The following is a 19,366-nucleotide window of genomic DNA, read 5'->3' on the forward strand; positions in this document are numbered from 1 at the left end:
TCAAAGGTCTTCATGAGACCTGTGTCACTAGTTTGTAGTCATTAGGTGAAGAGATGCATGCCTTCTTTGGAACAGGAACAATGCAGGATGTTTTCCACAGTAGCAGCACTTTCTGGAGTCATAAAGACAGAATGAACAGGTGACAGAGGACAACACAAAGTTGGTCAGCACAGGCGTTAAGCACTTGAGGACTGACTCCATATGGTGCCACAGCTTTTCCTGTGTGTAGCTTCCTCAGTTATCTCCTTATTTGGTCTTTAGTTATGGACAGTCATACTGATGATCAGAGGTGGATTCATCACTGGCCATTCCAGTTGATGTGGTAGGAGTTGCTGATGTAATAGGGATGGTGTGAGAAGACTAGTCATTGGAAGAAGGTGGCAGTGTGAGGGAAAATCTTTTAAAAACTTTGGTTCAGAGCTTTAGGTTTGTGCACATCCATTTGCAGTACCTGAGCCCTAGATTGCTTAAGTCTAGCAATTACACTCAGTGCATTCCATGTTATTCTGAGGGAGTTTTATTTCTTTTTTAGCTTGTAATCTTGCTTTCTTTCATTGGGAAAACTGGATTGCATGACAGATTCTTGGGACTTTGCCCCCTGCTTGCTTTCAGCTTTTTCTTAAGCACTCCTTCAGAGCCTCTTTGTCGCTGGATTTGAAAACTCTCTTCTTCTCATTCAGGAAACCTTTTAGCTCCTTATTAATTCAAGGTTTGTTGTTTGGAAAGCAACATACTGTATTTGAGGGTACTACAGTGTCAATACAAATGTTAATATAGTCTATGATACAGTGGATAAGTCCCCACAATATCATCACCGTGTGACTTCCACATCATTTACCAGTCTGGCATTTGGAAGCATTCATTCAGAAGCATTTCAGCCTCCAGGCTCCACTTTAGTGATAACAGGTTGCCATCTAATAACAGGCTTTTAATAAGGTGAATCGGTTTGTGGTCAAATCTGCCCAACATTGGCAATAGTTAACACTTAAAGTCATCTTTAATATTTGAATAGAGCAGGTATGCTTGTTATCTCTTCGAGTGGAACAAGACACAAACTGACAGAAATTTTCTTTGTTACTTCCAAAAATCACATGGTTGAAGTCATCACATATAACTGCAGGGTCAGAATGAGTCACCATTAAGGTGTTGGTGACATAGTGAATCATTTCTGTTGCAAATTCCCAATTTACAGAGGGAGGAATCTAAACATTAATATGGGTGATGTCATTTATCTCTGGGTAAATAACGTGGATGAATTCTTACAGCCAGAATTTCCATATCTGAGCTACAAACTATAGTTTTAATGGTAATATGCTCCCTTTTACTCCATTCCATATTCGTTTAAGTGACTAGCCTCCCCTTGTCTTTTTTCCTCACTGCACTGGGTCTCTTTCTGCTCAAATAATTTGAAATCCATACAGCATTAAAGCAGTGTCTGGTATATCAGGTTTAACCAAGCTCTCCATAAAGCACAAAATGCCACTGTACTTATATGTTCCATGACCTGCTATAAGTGCAGATAGTTATCCATCTATACCATTTCTATTAAAAAGAAAACTCATACAAATATTGGAATTAAAAGAATTTGTTAACAAGTCAGATTATATATAATATTCAGTTTAATCAGTGAAGTATTTTATTATACCACTGATTCTAGATGATTATAAAGACCATTGCATTGATTACATGATTCTTTTCTGTTTCTTTTCACATTCTGAATACAACACATCCCCTGGCCCCGCTCACAAACCCCCTTCACCACTTGTCTCACTGACTTGTGGTTGACATTTTAATGTATTAGGTCCTAGAACTTGAAAATAGAATGTCATCGCCTAAACATTTCACCTTGCTACTTGTCAAATCCATATCATTCAGAGACAATAAACATAACTGCAGTATAGGAAAATGTTATAACTGAATTTTGGCAATGGTAACCCATATTTAATTTGCCTAAACAGATGTTTGCTGTGTTTAAATAAAAATATGTGACGAGTACAGTTAAATTTGCAGGAATACCATTGCGGAGGAAAAAAGCTGGTCTCACACAATATTACACAAAACATATTAATAGTCCTCCTTGTCCCCGAAGACTTTTTCATTATTTTGTTTTGTGCAATGTGGTACAGTAATTCAGAATATTTTAGTGTTTCTGTTTTTTAATATTCCAATTTTTATTTATGCTATAAAATACCTTTTCTTAACACTAGAATTACCAGAGCCTACGAAAAAACTCGTATATCCGGCCCACCTTAAATCGCTTCTTAAATCTGTTCACACCTCTCCGCCAGCATCCTTTGTCCTCTAAATGTGCTGATAAAAGACAAGCTGCCAGCAGCCGGCTATTCCATCCCCCCACCGACTTAGAACGTGAGCGAAGTTTTCCCAGCTCACGCCTTGATTGATTATGTGGGAGTGAAGTGGAGTTTTACAGTGGAAATAAGAGATCATTATTCTAAAGTAATCTGTGTAAACACATTGTTAAAACAGAAACTTTGTCATATTTTAGTAATAAATGTTACAAAATGTAGTAGGCATAAACTATAGAATGTGTAAAGCCCGCGTTCCAAAGATCAAATAAACACTTTCACAAAAGCTTCAAGGACAATACAACAGCCTCCGTGGCGTAGCGCGTTAAGATTTGCCTCTTAGAGCACAACAGCTCTGCCGCCCCTCAGACCTGAGTTCGATTCCCCGCTAGGGATAAAATGTTGCTTTTTTTTTTTTTCTTTTTAACCTCAAACGGACATAAAATTTATAAATTGGTATGCACTGTCAGTTAATGAGATCGTTATATTTTCATGTGGGATGCTTCTTTTAAAGTATTTTTTTAACAATTGAGACTGCAATTAACAGGAACAACTGTCCTTATAACTGTTATTTTTAAGATCCATAACACACAGACAGACGAGCACTGCCTAATAGAGAGACAGACAGGCAGAGAAGTCACTAGATATATAAATAAACAGGGAAGCCACGTGTACTGAAAGAAAAAAAAAGATCAACATGTGCGTTGTCCCAGCTGCACTGAATAAGGCAGGCGCGCTAACATCACCCCTCCCCCCATCTTGCCTGCGCTTATTCAGTGCAGCAGGGACAACGCACATGTTGTTCTTTTTTTTTCTTTCAGTACACGTGGCTTCCCTGTTTATTTATATATCTAGTGACTTCTCTGCCTGTCTGTCTCTCTATTACGCAGTGCTCTGTCTGTCTGTGTGTTATGGATCTTAAAAATAAGTTATAAGGACAGTTGTTCCTGTTAATTGCAGTCTCAATTGTTAAAAAAATATTTGAAAAGGAGCATCCCACATGAAAATATAACGATCTCAGTAACTGACAGTGCATACCAATGTATAAATTTTATGTCCGTTTGAGGTTTAAAAGAAAAGAAAAAAAAAGCAACACTTCATCCCCAGCGGGGAATCGAACTCAGGTCTGTGAGGCAAGGAAAAGCTGCTCGGCGCTAAGAGGCAAATCTTAGCGTGCTACGCCACAGAAGCTGTTGAATCATTCTTGAAGCTTTTGTGAAAGTGTTTATTTGATCTTTGGAACTCAGGCTTTATATATTCTATAGTTTATGCCTACTACATTTTGTAACATTTATTACTAAAATATGAAAAAGTTTCTGTTTTAACAATGTGTTTACACAGATTACTTTAGAATAATGATCTCTTATTTCCACTGTAAAACTCCACTTCACTCCCACATAATCAATCAAGGCGTGAGCTGGGAAAAATTCGCTCACGTTCTAAGTCGGTGGGGGGATGGAATAGCCGGCTGCTGGCAGCTTGTCTTTTATCAGCACATTTAGAGGACAAAGGATGCTGGCGGAGAGGTGTAAACGGATTTAAGAAGCGATTTAAGGTGGGCCGGATATACAAGTTTTTTCGTAGGCTCTGGTAATTCTAGTGTTAATGGGTGTTGTTTCCTTTAATTGTAAAATGTTTCTGGTTTGGTTATAAAAAAAACATGTTTCAGAGACTCTATGGTTAACAGTATTGATACAGTGTTAACTGAAAAAAAATCTTTGTCATTCCTATAAATCTCACTGTATAAGAAAGTTAAATTAGAGTATGTTGCATTATGAAGATGTGAGTTCCAAAATCTGCTAATTACACCTTTTGGTAAAATTTAGTGAACACGTGATTGTGACTTTTCATGCAGTTGGTCATGCACCGAAAATATGTTTGAACTTCAAAACCTGCTAACTGCAACAGTGTAGCACTATAGTTTTAGGGATTTAGTTTCAAAATCTGCTTACGGACCCAGATTTTCCTATTTATCTCCGAAATGTATCTTTTGTACTTTGCTGATTTTGGAACTGAGCTCTTCATACCTGGACATTCTGTGCTTTTTATTCTAACAGTTGTATTTAGTTTCCTATTATTTTTATGCTATCATGAACAAACACATGTATCAAAATATCTTTTTAATGAAAACTCAGGAAACAATGGGATATTAAAGTCTTTGCATTGTGTGTCTAATGATTTTTATTGGAACTTACAAAATGCAGCATATAAGAAAAAAAAAAAAGAATTTGATCGCAACAGTCAATTAATCTCTGTGCAGTTTGTCAATACTTGTTCATCTGAAATAATATTGAGGACAATGTGAAAATCTCCAAGGTGTTCCTTTCAAGTTTAATGATAGGTCAGTCATTATGTTTCTGTGGATCGTCTTGGGCAAAGATAAATTTTGTTAGATTTTACAGTAGTCCCCTGTGATCTTGTATTAGAAAAAGAAGGTTCTGAAAAGAAATGAATGAATAACTTAAATGTATCCACAGCCAGGAAAACCTTCTCAGGTTGCTTATAGCCATGACTTACTTTGTTAGTTTTGTGTAATTTTTTTATTTTCTTTGAGCTACAACCACATATATAACAACCACATTTATGTCAATTATGTGCAGTTTTTTGACAATATGAGTGCTATAGATATTGCATGCTTTTAACATTTTATAGTTTTTATTTGTAATGCTAACTTATTTAATAGATTTATACTAATGATTCAAAGCATGCAGACAAAAAGTAATGGGCATATAAAATTGCACTTTGACAAATACTATCATTGATAAACATTTCCATGGTATGCAATGTGCTTCATGTTTGTTTCAGTTTTGCATTACCAGCAGGTCTACCTTATATGAAAATATGAAGTATATGATGCTGTTTGCCACATAGATGATTTTATGACAGTTTAAATTATTATCACATGGTTCAAGTCCGTGTAGATGTTGATTTGTGCATTAAAGACCAGTAATGACTCAAGGGTTTGTACTGCGTGTTTACTGGAAATTCTTAGGAAGTGAACTGATTTACAATATTTTCTTTGAAGGAATTGCACATATTGAATGCATTATTGGAAAAAAAGAGTTTCTTTTTTGTGGAACAGAGACATTTTTGATATTACAAAGAAGCAAACTAATTTTGATTGACTTGTTGGAGGTAACATAAGTGTACTGTGGTGTATACTCTAGGAATATAATTCAGCATTTGTTTTTTTGGGGCCTTCTTTCTGAAATAACCCCCTTGTGATGTTACTTGACATTCATAGGTCTCAGCACTGATACTGAAATTTGTCATTTGATTGCTTTGTAATATATCCCTTTATATATTATTCTCTTGGCTGTACTATGATGCCTGTAATTCCAGATATATTTTGATTTTTACAGGTAACATATTGCACTTAGCTTTCACTATTGTTAGCATGTGATACACTATATGTAATTCATTATATAACAAAGTTCTTTACTTGGAAAATAAGTTATTTAACATGTTTACTACAACTTAACATACTTTTAACATTACTATGTGTCTTGTTTAATAAAACAATCCAGGTGCTATAAGTAATTGGTGAACCATTTTACATAAATATTTAAAGTAAAAGACATTTTTAAATGCTTGTAAATAACAATTGTCACTGCAGCAAAATGGATTGCATGACAGATTCTTGGAACTTTGCCCTCTGTTAAATTCTGCTCTCCGGTACATATTTTTTGGCACAGTTGGTGTGTTCTACATTATGTTCACATTACAGCTTGTATCTTCTTATATAATACGCTACTGTGGCTGTTCATTTGTCTCTCCAGGAATTTAAATCACCTGTAGCTCACAAACCGTTTGACCTATTTACCTGAAATTTGGTACACATATACTACATAACCTCTACTGTCCTCTTTCGGGGTGATGATTGACCTCCCAGGTTATTCCTCGTATTATTTTTATTTTATTTTATTGTAGTATCAACTCTCGGCAGTGAGCAGCAGGGTGGCCGTGTGGCGCATGCATATGGGCACCGTTCTCATCCCTACCACCTTCGCCGTCACTTCCCATACCTCTTCATATCTTAAATCATTCTTGAGGCAGATTGAAGACTTAAGTGCCAGCTTAAGTGAAAAATTAAGGAAAACGTACTAAGTAATTGCAACACAAACACTGACTTAATCAATTTTAATGTGAAAAGATGCAGATGAAAGAAGAGAAGAAGTGGGCCGCTAGAGTGGAGAAAAGAAGAGCTGCTCACGAAGCAGCAAGCACATCAACTTCTGAGCAAACAAATGCTAAATGTACAGAGAGAGGATGAAAACTAGGAATGCTCAAGTCAAGTGTATTCACTGCATGTTATCTATCGTGCAGCGCGCCTTTACTAGTGTTGGAATAATTTGTACTGGGAACATGTTACCTCCTTGAGCAGGGGTAGATGATCCAGGTCATAGGAGCCCGCAATGATTGCAAATTTTATTGTTGCAAATTCCTTATTTTAAGTATCCATTTTTTGGTTTGTGGAATATGTTAGAACTTCCTTTCAGCCTGTATTTTACTTGGAAAATCAAATATTGATTTGAGAGTGTTAGAATCATTCAGTCCCATTTTATTTTATTGAAAGCAGGTTCTTAATTATGAGCACAATTACAAGTGAAGATAATTGATCAGCTATTGTCTTTTTATTATTTGCCAATCATTTTTAATTTTCTAATCACTAAAAAAGAAACAATAAATAATTAAAAATTATTCAAAAGCAACAGAATTAAAACAAAGATAAAATAAAAGAGACTGCCATGTACTAAAAGTCACAACAGTGTTAGGCATCCATTTTTTAATATGAAAGTCAAATTATTGAATAACTAGCCGTCCCCTGTGGCTCCAGTGAGAAGGCCTTGCCCAGTTCCCCACTCCTAACATCACCATTCTCCCTCCACTTGGCCCACAGCCTCTGTCTCGGATTAGTGCGATTATATCACTCCTGCAAGTGAACTATGATTCTTTGCGTGCTGAGAGAAGTCGCAAAATCAAATTATTGAAAAAAACCCAATCTAAATCCATTAAGCAGTTCTCTCATTTGCTAGCTAAGTGGAGGTAAGGTACACGCCCCGAGGCTTGTGCGTGACTAAGGAGGGCCCCACCCCTTGGCCTGCTGCGTGTCTCTCAATTCGCGCAAATAAATCTCTACCGCAAGCAAACTATGATACATAGCACAATGATAAAAATCACAAAATCAACTGAAATGTTCAAGCAAATTAAAGAAAAAAAAAAACCCAATCTAAATCCGTTAAGTGGTTCTCTTGTGAAAAGCGGACAGACATACAGACGTTGGATTTTATATATAGAGAGATTACTGAGACAGCAGACAGAGAACTACAGCAAGGAGTTAGTTGAGAAGAGATGTCACTAATTTTTGAGATCGATTTACACAAAAACTTGCAGCCACTATGAATTGTCCAGCTGGCTCCCGAGTCAAAAAGCATGGCATCAGTTTGAGTGGTGTCTCAGAAATGACTTCCGAAGAGAACTTAATTTAGGCACTGTGGTTAATAGGTGTTCAGCATTCAGAGTTGACAAAGTTGATGAGTAAATGAATTTGATTTAGTAACTATATGTATATGTACATTTTAATAAAAGAAGAATTAAATTATGTGTTTGTGTTCTAGAACAAAAGCGATTGGCAGCAAAGCAACGTGAAGATGCATGGGAAGGGAAGTGATCGACTTTTCTTTCTATGTAAAAACATTGGACAAGAGTTTTTTACTTGCCACATCACTCCGTCAGACCCAGCACAGACCTAAGAAGGAGGAGCTGAACAGAGAGAAATGAAGGGCTCATATAGGAGGCATGAGGATGGAAGACACTTAAAACATTAATTTGATTTTTGAGTCAGTTCCTCCTTAAACAAATGCATTTGATTTTTGTTTATTTTAAAATTATATTAAATGTACTTTGTGTAAATAGTATATATTTTTCTTCTTTCAAAATTGTCAGGTTTTGTCTTGGTTACTGTAAAATGTGAAACTCTGTAATTTAATAAGAGTATTTTTCCTTCTTAAGTTGAAATCCAAAGTTTTTACAGAAAAAAACAGCTACATCACATATTAGACAGATGTCTGATTTCATCAATGTTATTGTTATTTGTGCACCTCAGCCTTTTCAGGACTGCAAATTGGAAATGTTTTTAATAGTCTAGGTAAGGTTTATTATTTATAATACTTTTATTACTAGTTTAAGTAATAATAGACAGCTGTTAATTGTAGTTTGGATGAAAGTGTTGAGTAATTTGGTGCAACATATTTAATACAAAGACATACATTAAATAAACATACACCATATGCTCCAAAGAAAACAATACCTGTGTTTTTAAATAAATAATCTGGATGTATTATTTTAGACATTTTATATTTGATATGTAATTAAATCCGTGGCTTACGTATTTTATTTGTGATTTTATTGACTGTATCAGAGTCCTCTTTTGTCATCTTAAATGTACACATATATTTTGGTGTGTTTTTTATTATTAGAATATTCCTGTTGACAAAGTAATAATCATGATTATTTTTCTGTTATATTCTTTTGGAAGTTTATGACTTGTAGATAAAAATTAACTTTATATTCTCAAATGTACATTAAATGCTTAGCAAAATAAAAAAAAGGATAAGAAGAGGTAGCCCAGAGTTTATACAGTGTTCTGGTGCCACATTATGGCATTGTGTGCAGGCCTGGCATCTAACTTGGGCAGCATACAATAGGAAACAAGTGGAATTGAATTTAAGCAAAAATAAATAATGTTTACTTTTATATAAGCACTTTACTACATTTACAGGAATCTTAAAAGTTTAAAAGATCAGTTCATTAAGTGTATTAAACATTAGGGGTCTGACTTTTTGAAGAATCCACTTAGAGACGCTCCATGAACTTAACTCTGCAATCTGTAGTGCATGCAATAAAAACTCAATGTGTAAATGATAGTGACACAAATGTTTAAATCTCCACGACCTGATAAGGAGATTCATGTAAGAAAAATCTCTGCACTGGCATATGTTAAAATGGTTACATATTCCAATTAGTAATTTTAATTTTGACTCTTCCTTAATTGTGTCCTCCAGTTGCAGCATCCAGCACAGTGCATTCTGGACACATCTTCTATACAGTAATCCCTCCTCCATCGCGGGGGTTGCATTCCAGAGCCACCTGCGAAATAAGAAAATCCGTGAAGTAGAAACCATATGTTTATATGGTTATTTTTATATATTTTAAGCCCTTATAAACTCTCCCACACTATTATAAACATTTCACGCACAATTATACAGCATAAACCCTTTGTATTCTCTTAGATATTAGGTAAGATTCGTTGAAACTATGTATGTAAACACAGTTTACATACAGTAAAACCTAAATATTATTTTAAAGATATCGAGCGTCTCTGATATCACATATGTTACAGCCATTACGACAGAGAGGCCACCAGCAATAAATATGTACAATGCAAGAAAAATTGTATACAGTAAAATGTGTGTACAGTGACACTAAACTATGTACATGTAATAAGTACTGAACGTAAATAATTAATTATGGTTACTCACCAACAATGACACGACGACTTGTCCGATAACGATGAGTTTAATTTTACTGCACAACAAAGGATAGCATTACAGCTCTTCTAAAGGAGCCTCTTCAGGCGACTGTTTAGCACCGCCGTTGTTCTTTTTCCAGCACTCTTCAATTCAAATCCCTAAAGCAGATTCCATCCAGACTACTGCCTTATCGCGTTGTAACGGTTGTCACATATTGTGTTTTTTTTTTGTGTGCTTTTAACTGTTTCTGCCGCTTGCCCTTTAGAGTTGATGTCCAATGCAATTAATGTTTGTGGGATATCTCTTTAAGGGGAGTAGGGGTCCAAACAATGCCTGGGGGTCCTTGCCAAAATGAACTGGGGTGTGACGTAAGAGGAAGAACCCTCTTTAAAAGGCGAGGAGGCACGTATTTAAAAAAAAAAAAAAAAAAGGAAGGAGTTCGAGAGAGTTTAAAGGAAGAGGATAGGAGCGTGAGGAAAGTCGATTTAAGGAAGGACCTGGGAAAGTGACTTGGTAAAGAAGTTAACGGTAAAAGCTCGTTAGGCTGCATTGTAATACCGGTTGGACTCAACGAATAGGAGTTCTTGCTAATCGGTAAGGATCTTGGAGTTCACGGCTTCACCTTACATTTGTGCTGCGGGCGGCGGCCATTAAAGGACGCTAACGCCGAAACAACCGGGTGCTACGGATTTCAGCTTGTGACAAGGAATCGTTCGCCATGCCGGTGAGATTGCTTCTAATTACCTTTTAATACAGTGTACGAGTCAGCGAAGGTTAACTGACTGGATTGCTGGATTGGTCACAGACTTCCCAGGCCGGGTGGATTAAGACTTTATCGACAATAATATAAAAGGGACTGGGGATCACGGGTGGATTGTGTGAGCGGGTGTCTAATTTATATTTGTATATATGTGTATTTAGTCGGCTATGTTCAGTGAATTAGTTGGGGGTATTGATAAGTAGGTTATATTTCTGTTTCTCTTCCTGGGTTTTTCTTTTTCTGCGTTTTCTTGCTTTCTTTCTGGATTTCTTTTTGTATATTATAGAAGGGTAAAAGGGGGACTTATTAATTAGGATTTATTTGACTTATAAATATTCTTTTGTTTTTTAAAATACTTGTTGGGGTGATTATTTTACTTTTTTGTATAAATTCTTAAAAAACAACTCCTTCTGGGGACTTCAAATAGGTGCTCAGGTTCTGTCGAGTTCCATAAATAATATAATTATTTTTCCTAAGAATAGGAGTTTTTTGTGTGTGGCGGGCTCCTTGTCCATAGTAAGATGGACGCGCTACAACGTCCATTTGCAACTCGTTTTGCGCCCTGGTTAAAGGACACTGCGGCCGTAGATCTTATATGCTTTTCCTCCTTTTTAAATAAAAAGAATCTTGGACTCATTGATGTTGTAATGGTGTCCTGCAGCGGTGAAGCTGTTTCCTTCCTTCAACATATCCAAAACTTTTACCTTTTCTGCAATCATTTGCATCTTCTGTTGGCGCTTGGACACGGCTCCTGAAGCAGTAGCAGGGGCACGTTAATGCTGAATGAGTGAGATTAGACTTCCTGGTTAATGTAGCACTCCGTCGCTGAGCCAGTCAGCAGCACACAGGAACTTAACTGCGTGCTCTGATTGGGTAGCTTCTCAGCCATCCGCCAATAGCATCTCTTGTATGAAATCAACAGGGCAAACCAACTGAGGAAGCAAGTACCAGAAGTAAAAAGATCCATTGTCCGCAGAAACCCGCGAAGCAGCAAAAAATCCGTGTTATATATTTAGATATGCTTACATATAAAATCCGCGATAGAGTGAAGCCGCGAAAGACGAAGCGCGATATAGCGAGGGATTACTGTATATATAATTCACTAAGCCGCCAGCAAGTAAGACATCCATGGAGCACGCAGGACGGAGCCACGGCCACCAACTCTAAGACCATTGGATACGGCGACAACGCGCAGAGCCACGCCCACCAACTCGGACGCGACGACTCACAAAACACGGCGTCATTCATGTTCGTCTGTGCTACAGTCCACATGCACTTCTGAGCCACGTTGACTTTTCGGTTACGACGCACGACCGTGTGCACCATCGCAAACTGTTTTACATCGCTACATACAGCGATTTGCATCCGCGACAAACATGCGTCTTTTTAGATGGTCCTGCAGGAACACGGAAAACGTTTCCCCGTCCACCAACACTCCTTATTCCCCGATCTGTGTCCACCCTCGCTCTCCAGGCATTCACACTGCCTGCTCATGTGCCCGGACGCAACAACTCACCAACCACCCCGTAAGTCACTTTCATCTGTGCTACAGTCCACATGCACCTCTGAGCCACGTTGACTTTTCATTATTCTTTTCGGTTATGACACACGACCGCGTCCACCATCGAAAACCATGGGAAAGGAACAACGAAGCCCCGCCCACAAACTAACCCTCCTCCCACGTGATAGGGAATGCACCCCAGAGCACCGCCCGCCAACTCGAAACGTCCTCCCACATCCACCCTCACTCTCGAGGCACGGCTTACTCATGTGCCCGCCCCCAACAGCTCACCAAACACATACTCACTCGCTTTGGTCTGTGCTACAGTCCACATCCAGCTGTGAGCCACGTTGACTGTTCATTTGCCCTCCATGACTACCGCTTCAAATGTATTTCATGGAAACAACACTTCTTTCAATGTTATACAAATTCCTGCATCAGGTAACTGTTTGTTTCTATCAGTTGGGTTTTTCTGGAAAAATGTCATTGATGAAACTGTTGCTCTCAAACTTCACAGCATGGCTGTTGGCTTTGTTTGCCAACATTGGGATAACTTCGGCGACGTGGTGTCCGTTGTTGTTAGTCACAGAGGCATTGTTATACAGTCTGCTCAACAATACGCTGACTACATGAATACGTCCGGAGTCTATGGTGGCGAGGCAGAAATTGTGGCAATGTCCCAAATGCTTTCAGCTACTATCACCATTTACTTCCAAGAACGTCCTCATGCTTCTCCTCGAGTTTACAATCCGGCCCAACGTCTCTCCATATCCCTGCTCTTTAGCGGTCCTTTGGATCATGGGCATTACGAGGTTCTCATGCCTCTCAAATACACACGTGATAACCTTCTGGTGACATCTTTTGACGCTGTCGGTATGTGCACACAGGGTGCACACCCACTTGCTCACCACACTAATGTGACGTCACCTGCCCACTGTCCTCTTCCTGAAAAACATTTAAAGACACACTCTCCTGAAAAAACGCATTCCACACAGGCCTTTCAATGCATCTTTTGTTCCAAAAGCTTCCGAGTGCAGAGATATCTGAACGCACATTTAAAAAAACACAACACTAACCGAATGATGCAATGTGAACATTGCCAGCAATGCTTCGAAACAACTCGTGCTCTCAAGAAACACAAACTCATTCCACTATCACCTTCAATTGCACATTTTGTAACGAGGACTTCACAGGTGAGATGGATCTCCACAACCATATGCAGATCCATTCAACACAAACATTTGTATGCAAAATGCACTTTCACGCACGCAGATACCTTACTAACCATCTCAAAACACATTCCCTGATGAATTCTTTTCAGTGTCAACACTGCTCCAAAACCTTCACGCGCCAGAAATATCTCAAAGCACATTTAAACACACACTCCAATGAACAAACACATTCCAAACAGATCTTTCAATGCACCATTTGTTCAAAAACGTTCCGAGTGCAGAGATATCTCAACATGCATTTAAAAACACACTCCACTGAACGAATTATGCAATGTGAACATTGCCAGCAATGCTTCGAAACAACTCATTCCAATTCCCTTCAGTGTCAACACAGCACTAAATCGTTCATGCACAAACATCGCATTCAGTTTTCTGCAGCTTTTCAAGAAGATACCGCCATTCACGTCCAAGAACATAACATTGGCCTACCTACCGCACTATGTGCTTCTTGCAGTGCTCTTCATTGGCCAGCAGAGGTCAACACATCCGGACATTACACTAAGTTGTTGTCATGCCGGCAAGGTGTCTTTGCCACCGCTATCCAAACCTCCTCTATTTTTAGAAGACCTCTTGACTGGCAGGAACCCGCTGTCCTGAAATTACTGTGATCATATCAGGGAATACAACTCTACTTTAGCTTTCGCGTCAATGGCCGCACACATCGCTCAACCATCTGGACAAGGACCGTATGCTTTCAGAATCCACGGTCAAATTTATCACCAGGTCTCTCCCTTATGTACCAATCCTGACACGTCACCACAATACGGTCAGCTATATATCTTCGATTCTGCTGAGGCTACCAGTCAACGTTTGCAAAAGGAATGTAATAGCGCTTGCAGTGACATTTTGTTGCTGCAACTAGACAACATGATACAACAGGTTAATCCCTTCGCAAAAGTCTTACATGCAAATGCATGACATTATCACTCACAGTAACCGTTACTGCTGTATGAATGGTGTTCATGGAAAATCCAAGTCTGAATATGAGAAGGTATAATGCCCCGTCCTGTCAAATTGATGTTGCTGCTATCTTTGTAGGTGAAGACGGGAAACCTCCTGCACAACGCGACATTTGCATATATCCAAGGGGAGATGCTTGCAAGCGTATCTCTGTTTTCAATATGAACTGTGACCCCATGGTTTATCCACTGCTGTTCCCTTTACGGAGATCCAGGCTGGCACATACAATTGACCCATGTTGAGGAAAAGCGAACCGTGAAAAGAACGCGAGTCACACAGCTCCAATTTTATGCTTTCAGGCTTGCCATGAGATCTTCATTTAGCGTCTTCCATTCCAATGGCAAACTCTTCCAGCAATACATCGTCGACGCACATGTCAGAACAGAAGGCGCGCGTTTACATTACCTTCGGTCCCATCAACAAGATTTGCGTGTAGAGCAATACAGGGGACTTATGGATGCTGTCACTGCGAAAGCACATCACCATGACCTCCGCCCTGGACAATTGATCATTCTTCCCTCTACCTTTCAAGGCAGTCCAAGGTACATGCAACAGAACTACCAAGACGCGATGGCAATTGTCCGCAAATGTGGAAAGCCTGACTTATTCTTAACCTTCACCTGCAATCCTGCTTGGCCGGAAATCTGCAACGCCATTTCCCATCATGAGCAAATAGAACACAGACCTGACATCGTTGCTCACGTCTTTCATATCAAACTGCGACATTTTCTAACAGATATTCTGGAAAAGAATATTTTCTGCAATGTTCTCGCTTACATCTTTGTCATTGAATTCCAAAAACGAGGATTGCCTCATTGCCATATGTCACTTACACTTGACTCACAATCCAAAATAAGGACCAAGGATGATATAGACAAATATGTCTGCGCTGAGCTTCCAAATCCTGAAATACACCCTCGACTTTTCCAAATTGTCACTAAATGTATGGTGCATGGTCCGTGTGTCACGCTCAACGCCAAATCACCTTGCATGAAAGACAGCATGTGTACCAAAAATTTTTCAAAAGACTTCAACGCGGAGACTCAAGAAAACACACAAGGATACCCCATATACGGCCAAAGACAAGGGAGAACTGCCGTTGTTGGCAAATGCGATATCGACAACCATTGGATAGTTCCTTACAATCTGTGGCTTTCTCAGAAATTCAATGCTCATATTAACGTTGAAGTTTCCGTGTCCATTCAGTGTATCAAGTATCTTTATAAGTATGTGTACAAAGGACACAACGCTGCATCCATTGCACTTCACAGGGAGCCAGCCGATGATATTTTTCAACATGATGAAATACAGACTTTCCTTGACGGTAGGTATGTCAGTTCTCCTGAGGCTATGTGGCGTTTGAACGAGTACAGCCTTTCAGAAAAATCTCACGTGATTACATGATTACCAGTTCATTTGCCGGAACAACAAATCATCTTCTTTCATGAGGGTCACGAGGAACAAGCGCTCCAAAGACACGCCCACAAAAACACTATGCTCTTAGCATGGTTTGAACTCAACAAAACAGATCCTGAAGCTGTAGAGTTACATTACACTGATGTTCCCCAAGATTACACATTTCAAAAATTCTCTGGAAAATGGAAAAAGAGAATCAGAGGAGGCACAAAAGTGATCGGTAGAATGCCTGTTGTTGCCGTTAACGACACTGAACGTTATTACCTCAGACTTCTCCTTACCCGTTCCGTGAGTGTCACAAATTTTCACCATCTACGAACAGTCAACGGCGTTGAATGTGACACTTTCAAAGAAGCCTGCCAACAATTAGATCTTCTTAAAGACGACAAGATATGGCATGATACTCTTTCAGAGGCATCCCAGATATGAATGCCACGATTCTTGCGAGAAATGTTCGTTTTCATCTGTGTCTTCGGCGAACCACACAACGTTCCACACCTTTGGGACACGCATAAACTCTCCCTTTCTGAGGACTTTCTCACAAAATATTCCACAATCACCGCTTGCATGTATGCTCTCACTGACATTAATGACATACTGCAACCATATGGCCTCAACCTGCACAAATTACACCCACTCTCCACTGACATTCCTCCACTGTGTCATTCATCTTCCACCTTCGACGCTCAGGCTGAACACTCACACGCCATAGAACTGTTTTACACGCTGCATATAGCAATTCCCATCCCCTCCCATGCTTCTTCTTAGATGGTCCTGCAGGAACAGGGAAAACCTTTGTGTACAAAACCCTGATTCATACCATCAGAGCTAGGGGAGACATTCCTACAACCGTAGCATCTACAGGAATAGCTGCAACATTATTACCGGGTGGACGAACTGCCCATTCTGTTTTTAAAATACCGTTGAAGCTGAATACTACTTTCACATGTAACATCAAACCTACCTTGCCACATGCTCAACATCTTCTACAATCCAAAGTTATTATATGGGACGAGGCGCCAATGACACACGCATTCCAGGCAGTTGACAGGTTATTATGTGACCTCACGGGTGACACGCATTCTTTTGGAGGCAAAACAATACTATTGGGTGGAGATTTATGACAAATACTCCCCGTCATTATGCGTGGCTCCCGCGCTCTTACTGTTGCCAGTTGCATTAACAAGCACCCTTTGTGGCGTCACATGCATGTTCTTACACTGACAACAAATATGAGAGCTCTTCCTGAACAACAACATTTCGCACAATGGCTTCTCGATGTTGGAGACGGGATAAACGGAACACCTGTGACATTGCCTTCACATTGTTTTCCTTTAATTTCTGATCCCGTTCAACAACTGTATGGCGACATCGACTTCTCAACTGTCACTCTGGAACAACTCGGCACGTGAGCTATATTAAGCGTCACTAATGAAGACTCGCTATACCTTAATGAACAAGTACTGAAACTTATCCCTACCGACGAGGTGACTTTCTCGAGCGTGGACTCCATCGTCACAGATGATCCTTCAGATCAACTTTCATTCCCCGAGGAATTTCTTAATAGTCTTACTCCCACTGGCATGCCTCCGCATAAACTCAAAATTAAAATTGGATCCGACATCATGCTTCTCAGAAACATCCTGCCTGCAAAAGGTCTTTGTGATGGCACTAGACTGTCTGTTACCAGCATTCACCGTAATGTACTGGAGTGTAAAACTATCACAGCTGCTACCTCACAAACTGTCCTTATTCCCCGGATATGCCTGACCCCATCAGATTCAAATTTGCCTTTTACTTTTACACGAAGACAATTTCCTGTTAAATTGGCATTTATGATGACAATTAATAAGGCACAGGGCCAAACTTTCAAAAAAATATGCCTGTATCTGCCAAAACCAGTCTTCAGTCACGGACTGTATGTTGCTCTCTCCAGAGTTCCATCTTTTCATTCACTTACTGTTGTATCCTCAAACCCACCCCTTTTAGACAACTGTGTCTTTCCGGAAGTGTTTAGCCATCAATAAATAATTATGCGTGAGATTGAGCATTAACAGGTCTGTGATGCCCTTGGATGTCCCGTACTGCACGCGTGCTGCACTGAATGGATCAACGTGTGTCTACTCGGTGCAGAGAGACGTGGGTTGGCCGTTGAATCCCATTCGTGCTGGAGACCGTGGCTTGCAATTGTTCCCCACGAACAAGGAATACCCTGTAAGTGCGGGTCATACGTCCCTGCCCTTTGTACACACACCAAATCCCCCCTGCTACTACCATGGTCGGGTGAGTTGGTGGATTATATATAGAAAAGTTCATAAAAAGTTCATTTTTTCCCTGTGCTTAACAATCATTAAAGAAGCGGCGTGATTATGCGGCGTTTGCTATGCCGCGGGTTGGCTAGTATACTTATAAGTCTGGTTGCCAAACAACTCCATTATTCTACATTATTCATTATAACTACTAGATTGAAAAAATATTTAGGGGGCATAATGGTGGCAGAATTCTTAGCATGCTGCCTTGTAAATCCAACATCTTTTGTTTCAATAGTTTGCCTGATCAATTTCCATATGCAGATTGCACATTCTCCCTGTGTATGCACTGGTTTTGCTCCAAATACACAAATTTTCCTTACACACCCCCAAAGTTGCGCATATGAGGTTGGTTTCCTATTTTAAATTGACCAGTACATCCTGTACAGCACAACTTTTAACTTAACCAGCCAGTTTTCACAATGTCCCAGTAGGAAGTAGCGTGCTTGAAAATAAAGCCAGTAGTCACCGAGGTGCCTTAAGAGTGGGATTGAAACCTTTAGGATTAATCTAAAGTGTTGTACTATTTAGAAAGATATGAGAATAATTTAAATAAATATGTGTGGCAAAAATGGTGGCAGAGCAACTGGGTCTGCATGAAGGCTTTTGTGAAGAAGTTGTTCTTTTTAATTATCTTCCTATAAATCTTCCTTTATAGCTGGACTATTCTTCTGTTCTTGATCAGGATTAAGCATAATAAATGGTTAGATGAAATGGCTACTCCATTATAATTTTTATGTGATAAAGTGATTAATATTAAATAAATTATACAAACAAATTAATATTTTAGACCAAAACTTAATTTGAGACACTCTACTCTACAAAACTAGAGCAGTCCAAACGAGTTTGCAAGATCAGATTAAGAGTTAAATGATGGAAGTATTTTCTGAGTCATTGTTGAGTGTGAAGTTCTTTTAATTCCTTTTTAACTATTTAACTGGTCCTCCCTCTTTCAAGTGGAACAGTGCTAAAACACTTAGTAAAGCCAGTTAAAAATTGTGTTTGTTCATTGCATTTAGTATTTGGCACCTTCTACCTCTTCTTGATAGGTAGTATAGGGGATGTGATGGGTGAAAAGATGGATTTATATTGGAGATGTAGAGGTTTGTGATATCTCTTCATATGAAAGTGGAAAACACAACATAAAGTAAATTATTTAATTACATTTGACTATTTATTAATAGTATTCAGGGAAAAGACAGATTCACTTAAAAAATGCACAATATATTTTGTTGTTACTCTTAGAACATAAGAACATAGAAAATTTGACAAACAAGAGGAGGCCATTCAGTCCATCAAGCCTGTTTGTTTAGCTAATTGCTTAGCTGTCCCAAAATTTCTTCTTAAAGG

The 19,366-nt window shown here is 39.1% G+C and overlaps 2 protein-coding genes across 2 annotated transcripts in view; both read left to right on the forward strand.

Annotated features, from left to right (window-relative positions):
- The window catches only part of r3hcc1l (R3H domain and coiled-coil containing 1-like), a 67,923-nt gene extending 59,226 nt beyond the window's left edge, over positions 1-8,697 (forward strand). Inside the window, exon 7 of the mRNA XM_028795664.2 lies at positions 7,925-8,697. Coding sequence (XP_028651497.1) covers positions 7,925-7,977 — 53 coding nt within the window. The 3' untranslated portion in view covers positions 7,978-8,697. The remainder of the gene's footprint in view (positions 1-7,924) is intronic.
- A 5,900-nt stretch (positions 8,698-14,597) lies between these two features.
- LOC114645606 (uncharacterized) lies at positions 14,598-15,695 on the forward strand. The gene has a single exon (XM_028793439.2). The coding sequence runs from the start codon at positions 14,598-14,600 to the stop codon at positions 15,693-15,695; it is 1,098 nt and encodes a 365-aa protein (XP_028649272.2).
- Positions 15,696-19,366: the final 3,671 nt, after the last annotated feature.

Source organism: Erpetoichthys calabaricus, chromosome 2 (genome assembly GCF_900747795.2).
Source record: "Erpetoichthys calabaricus chromosome 2, fErpCal1.3, whole genome shotgun sequence".
Taxonomy (NCBI): domain Eukaryota; kingdom Metazoa; phylum Chordata; class Cladistia; order Polypteriformes; family Polypteridae; genus Erpetoichthys; species Erpetoichthys calabaricus.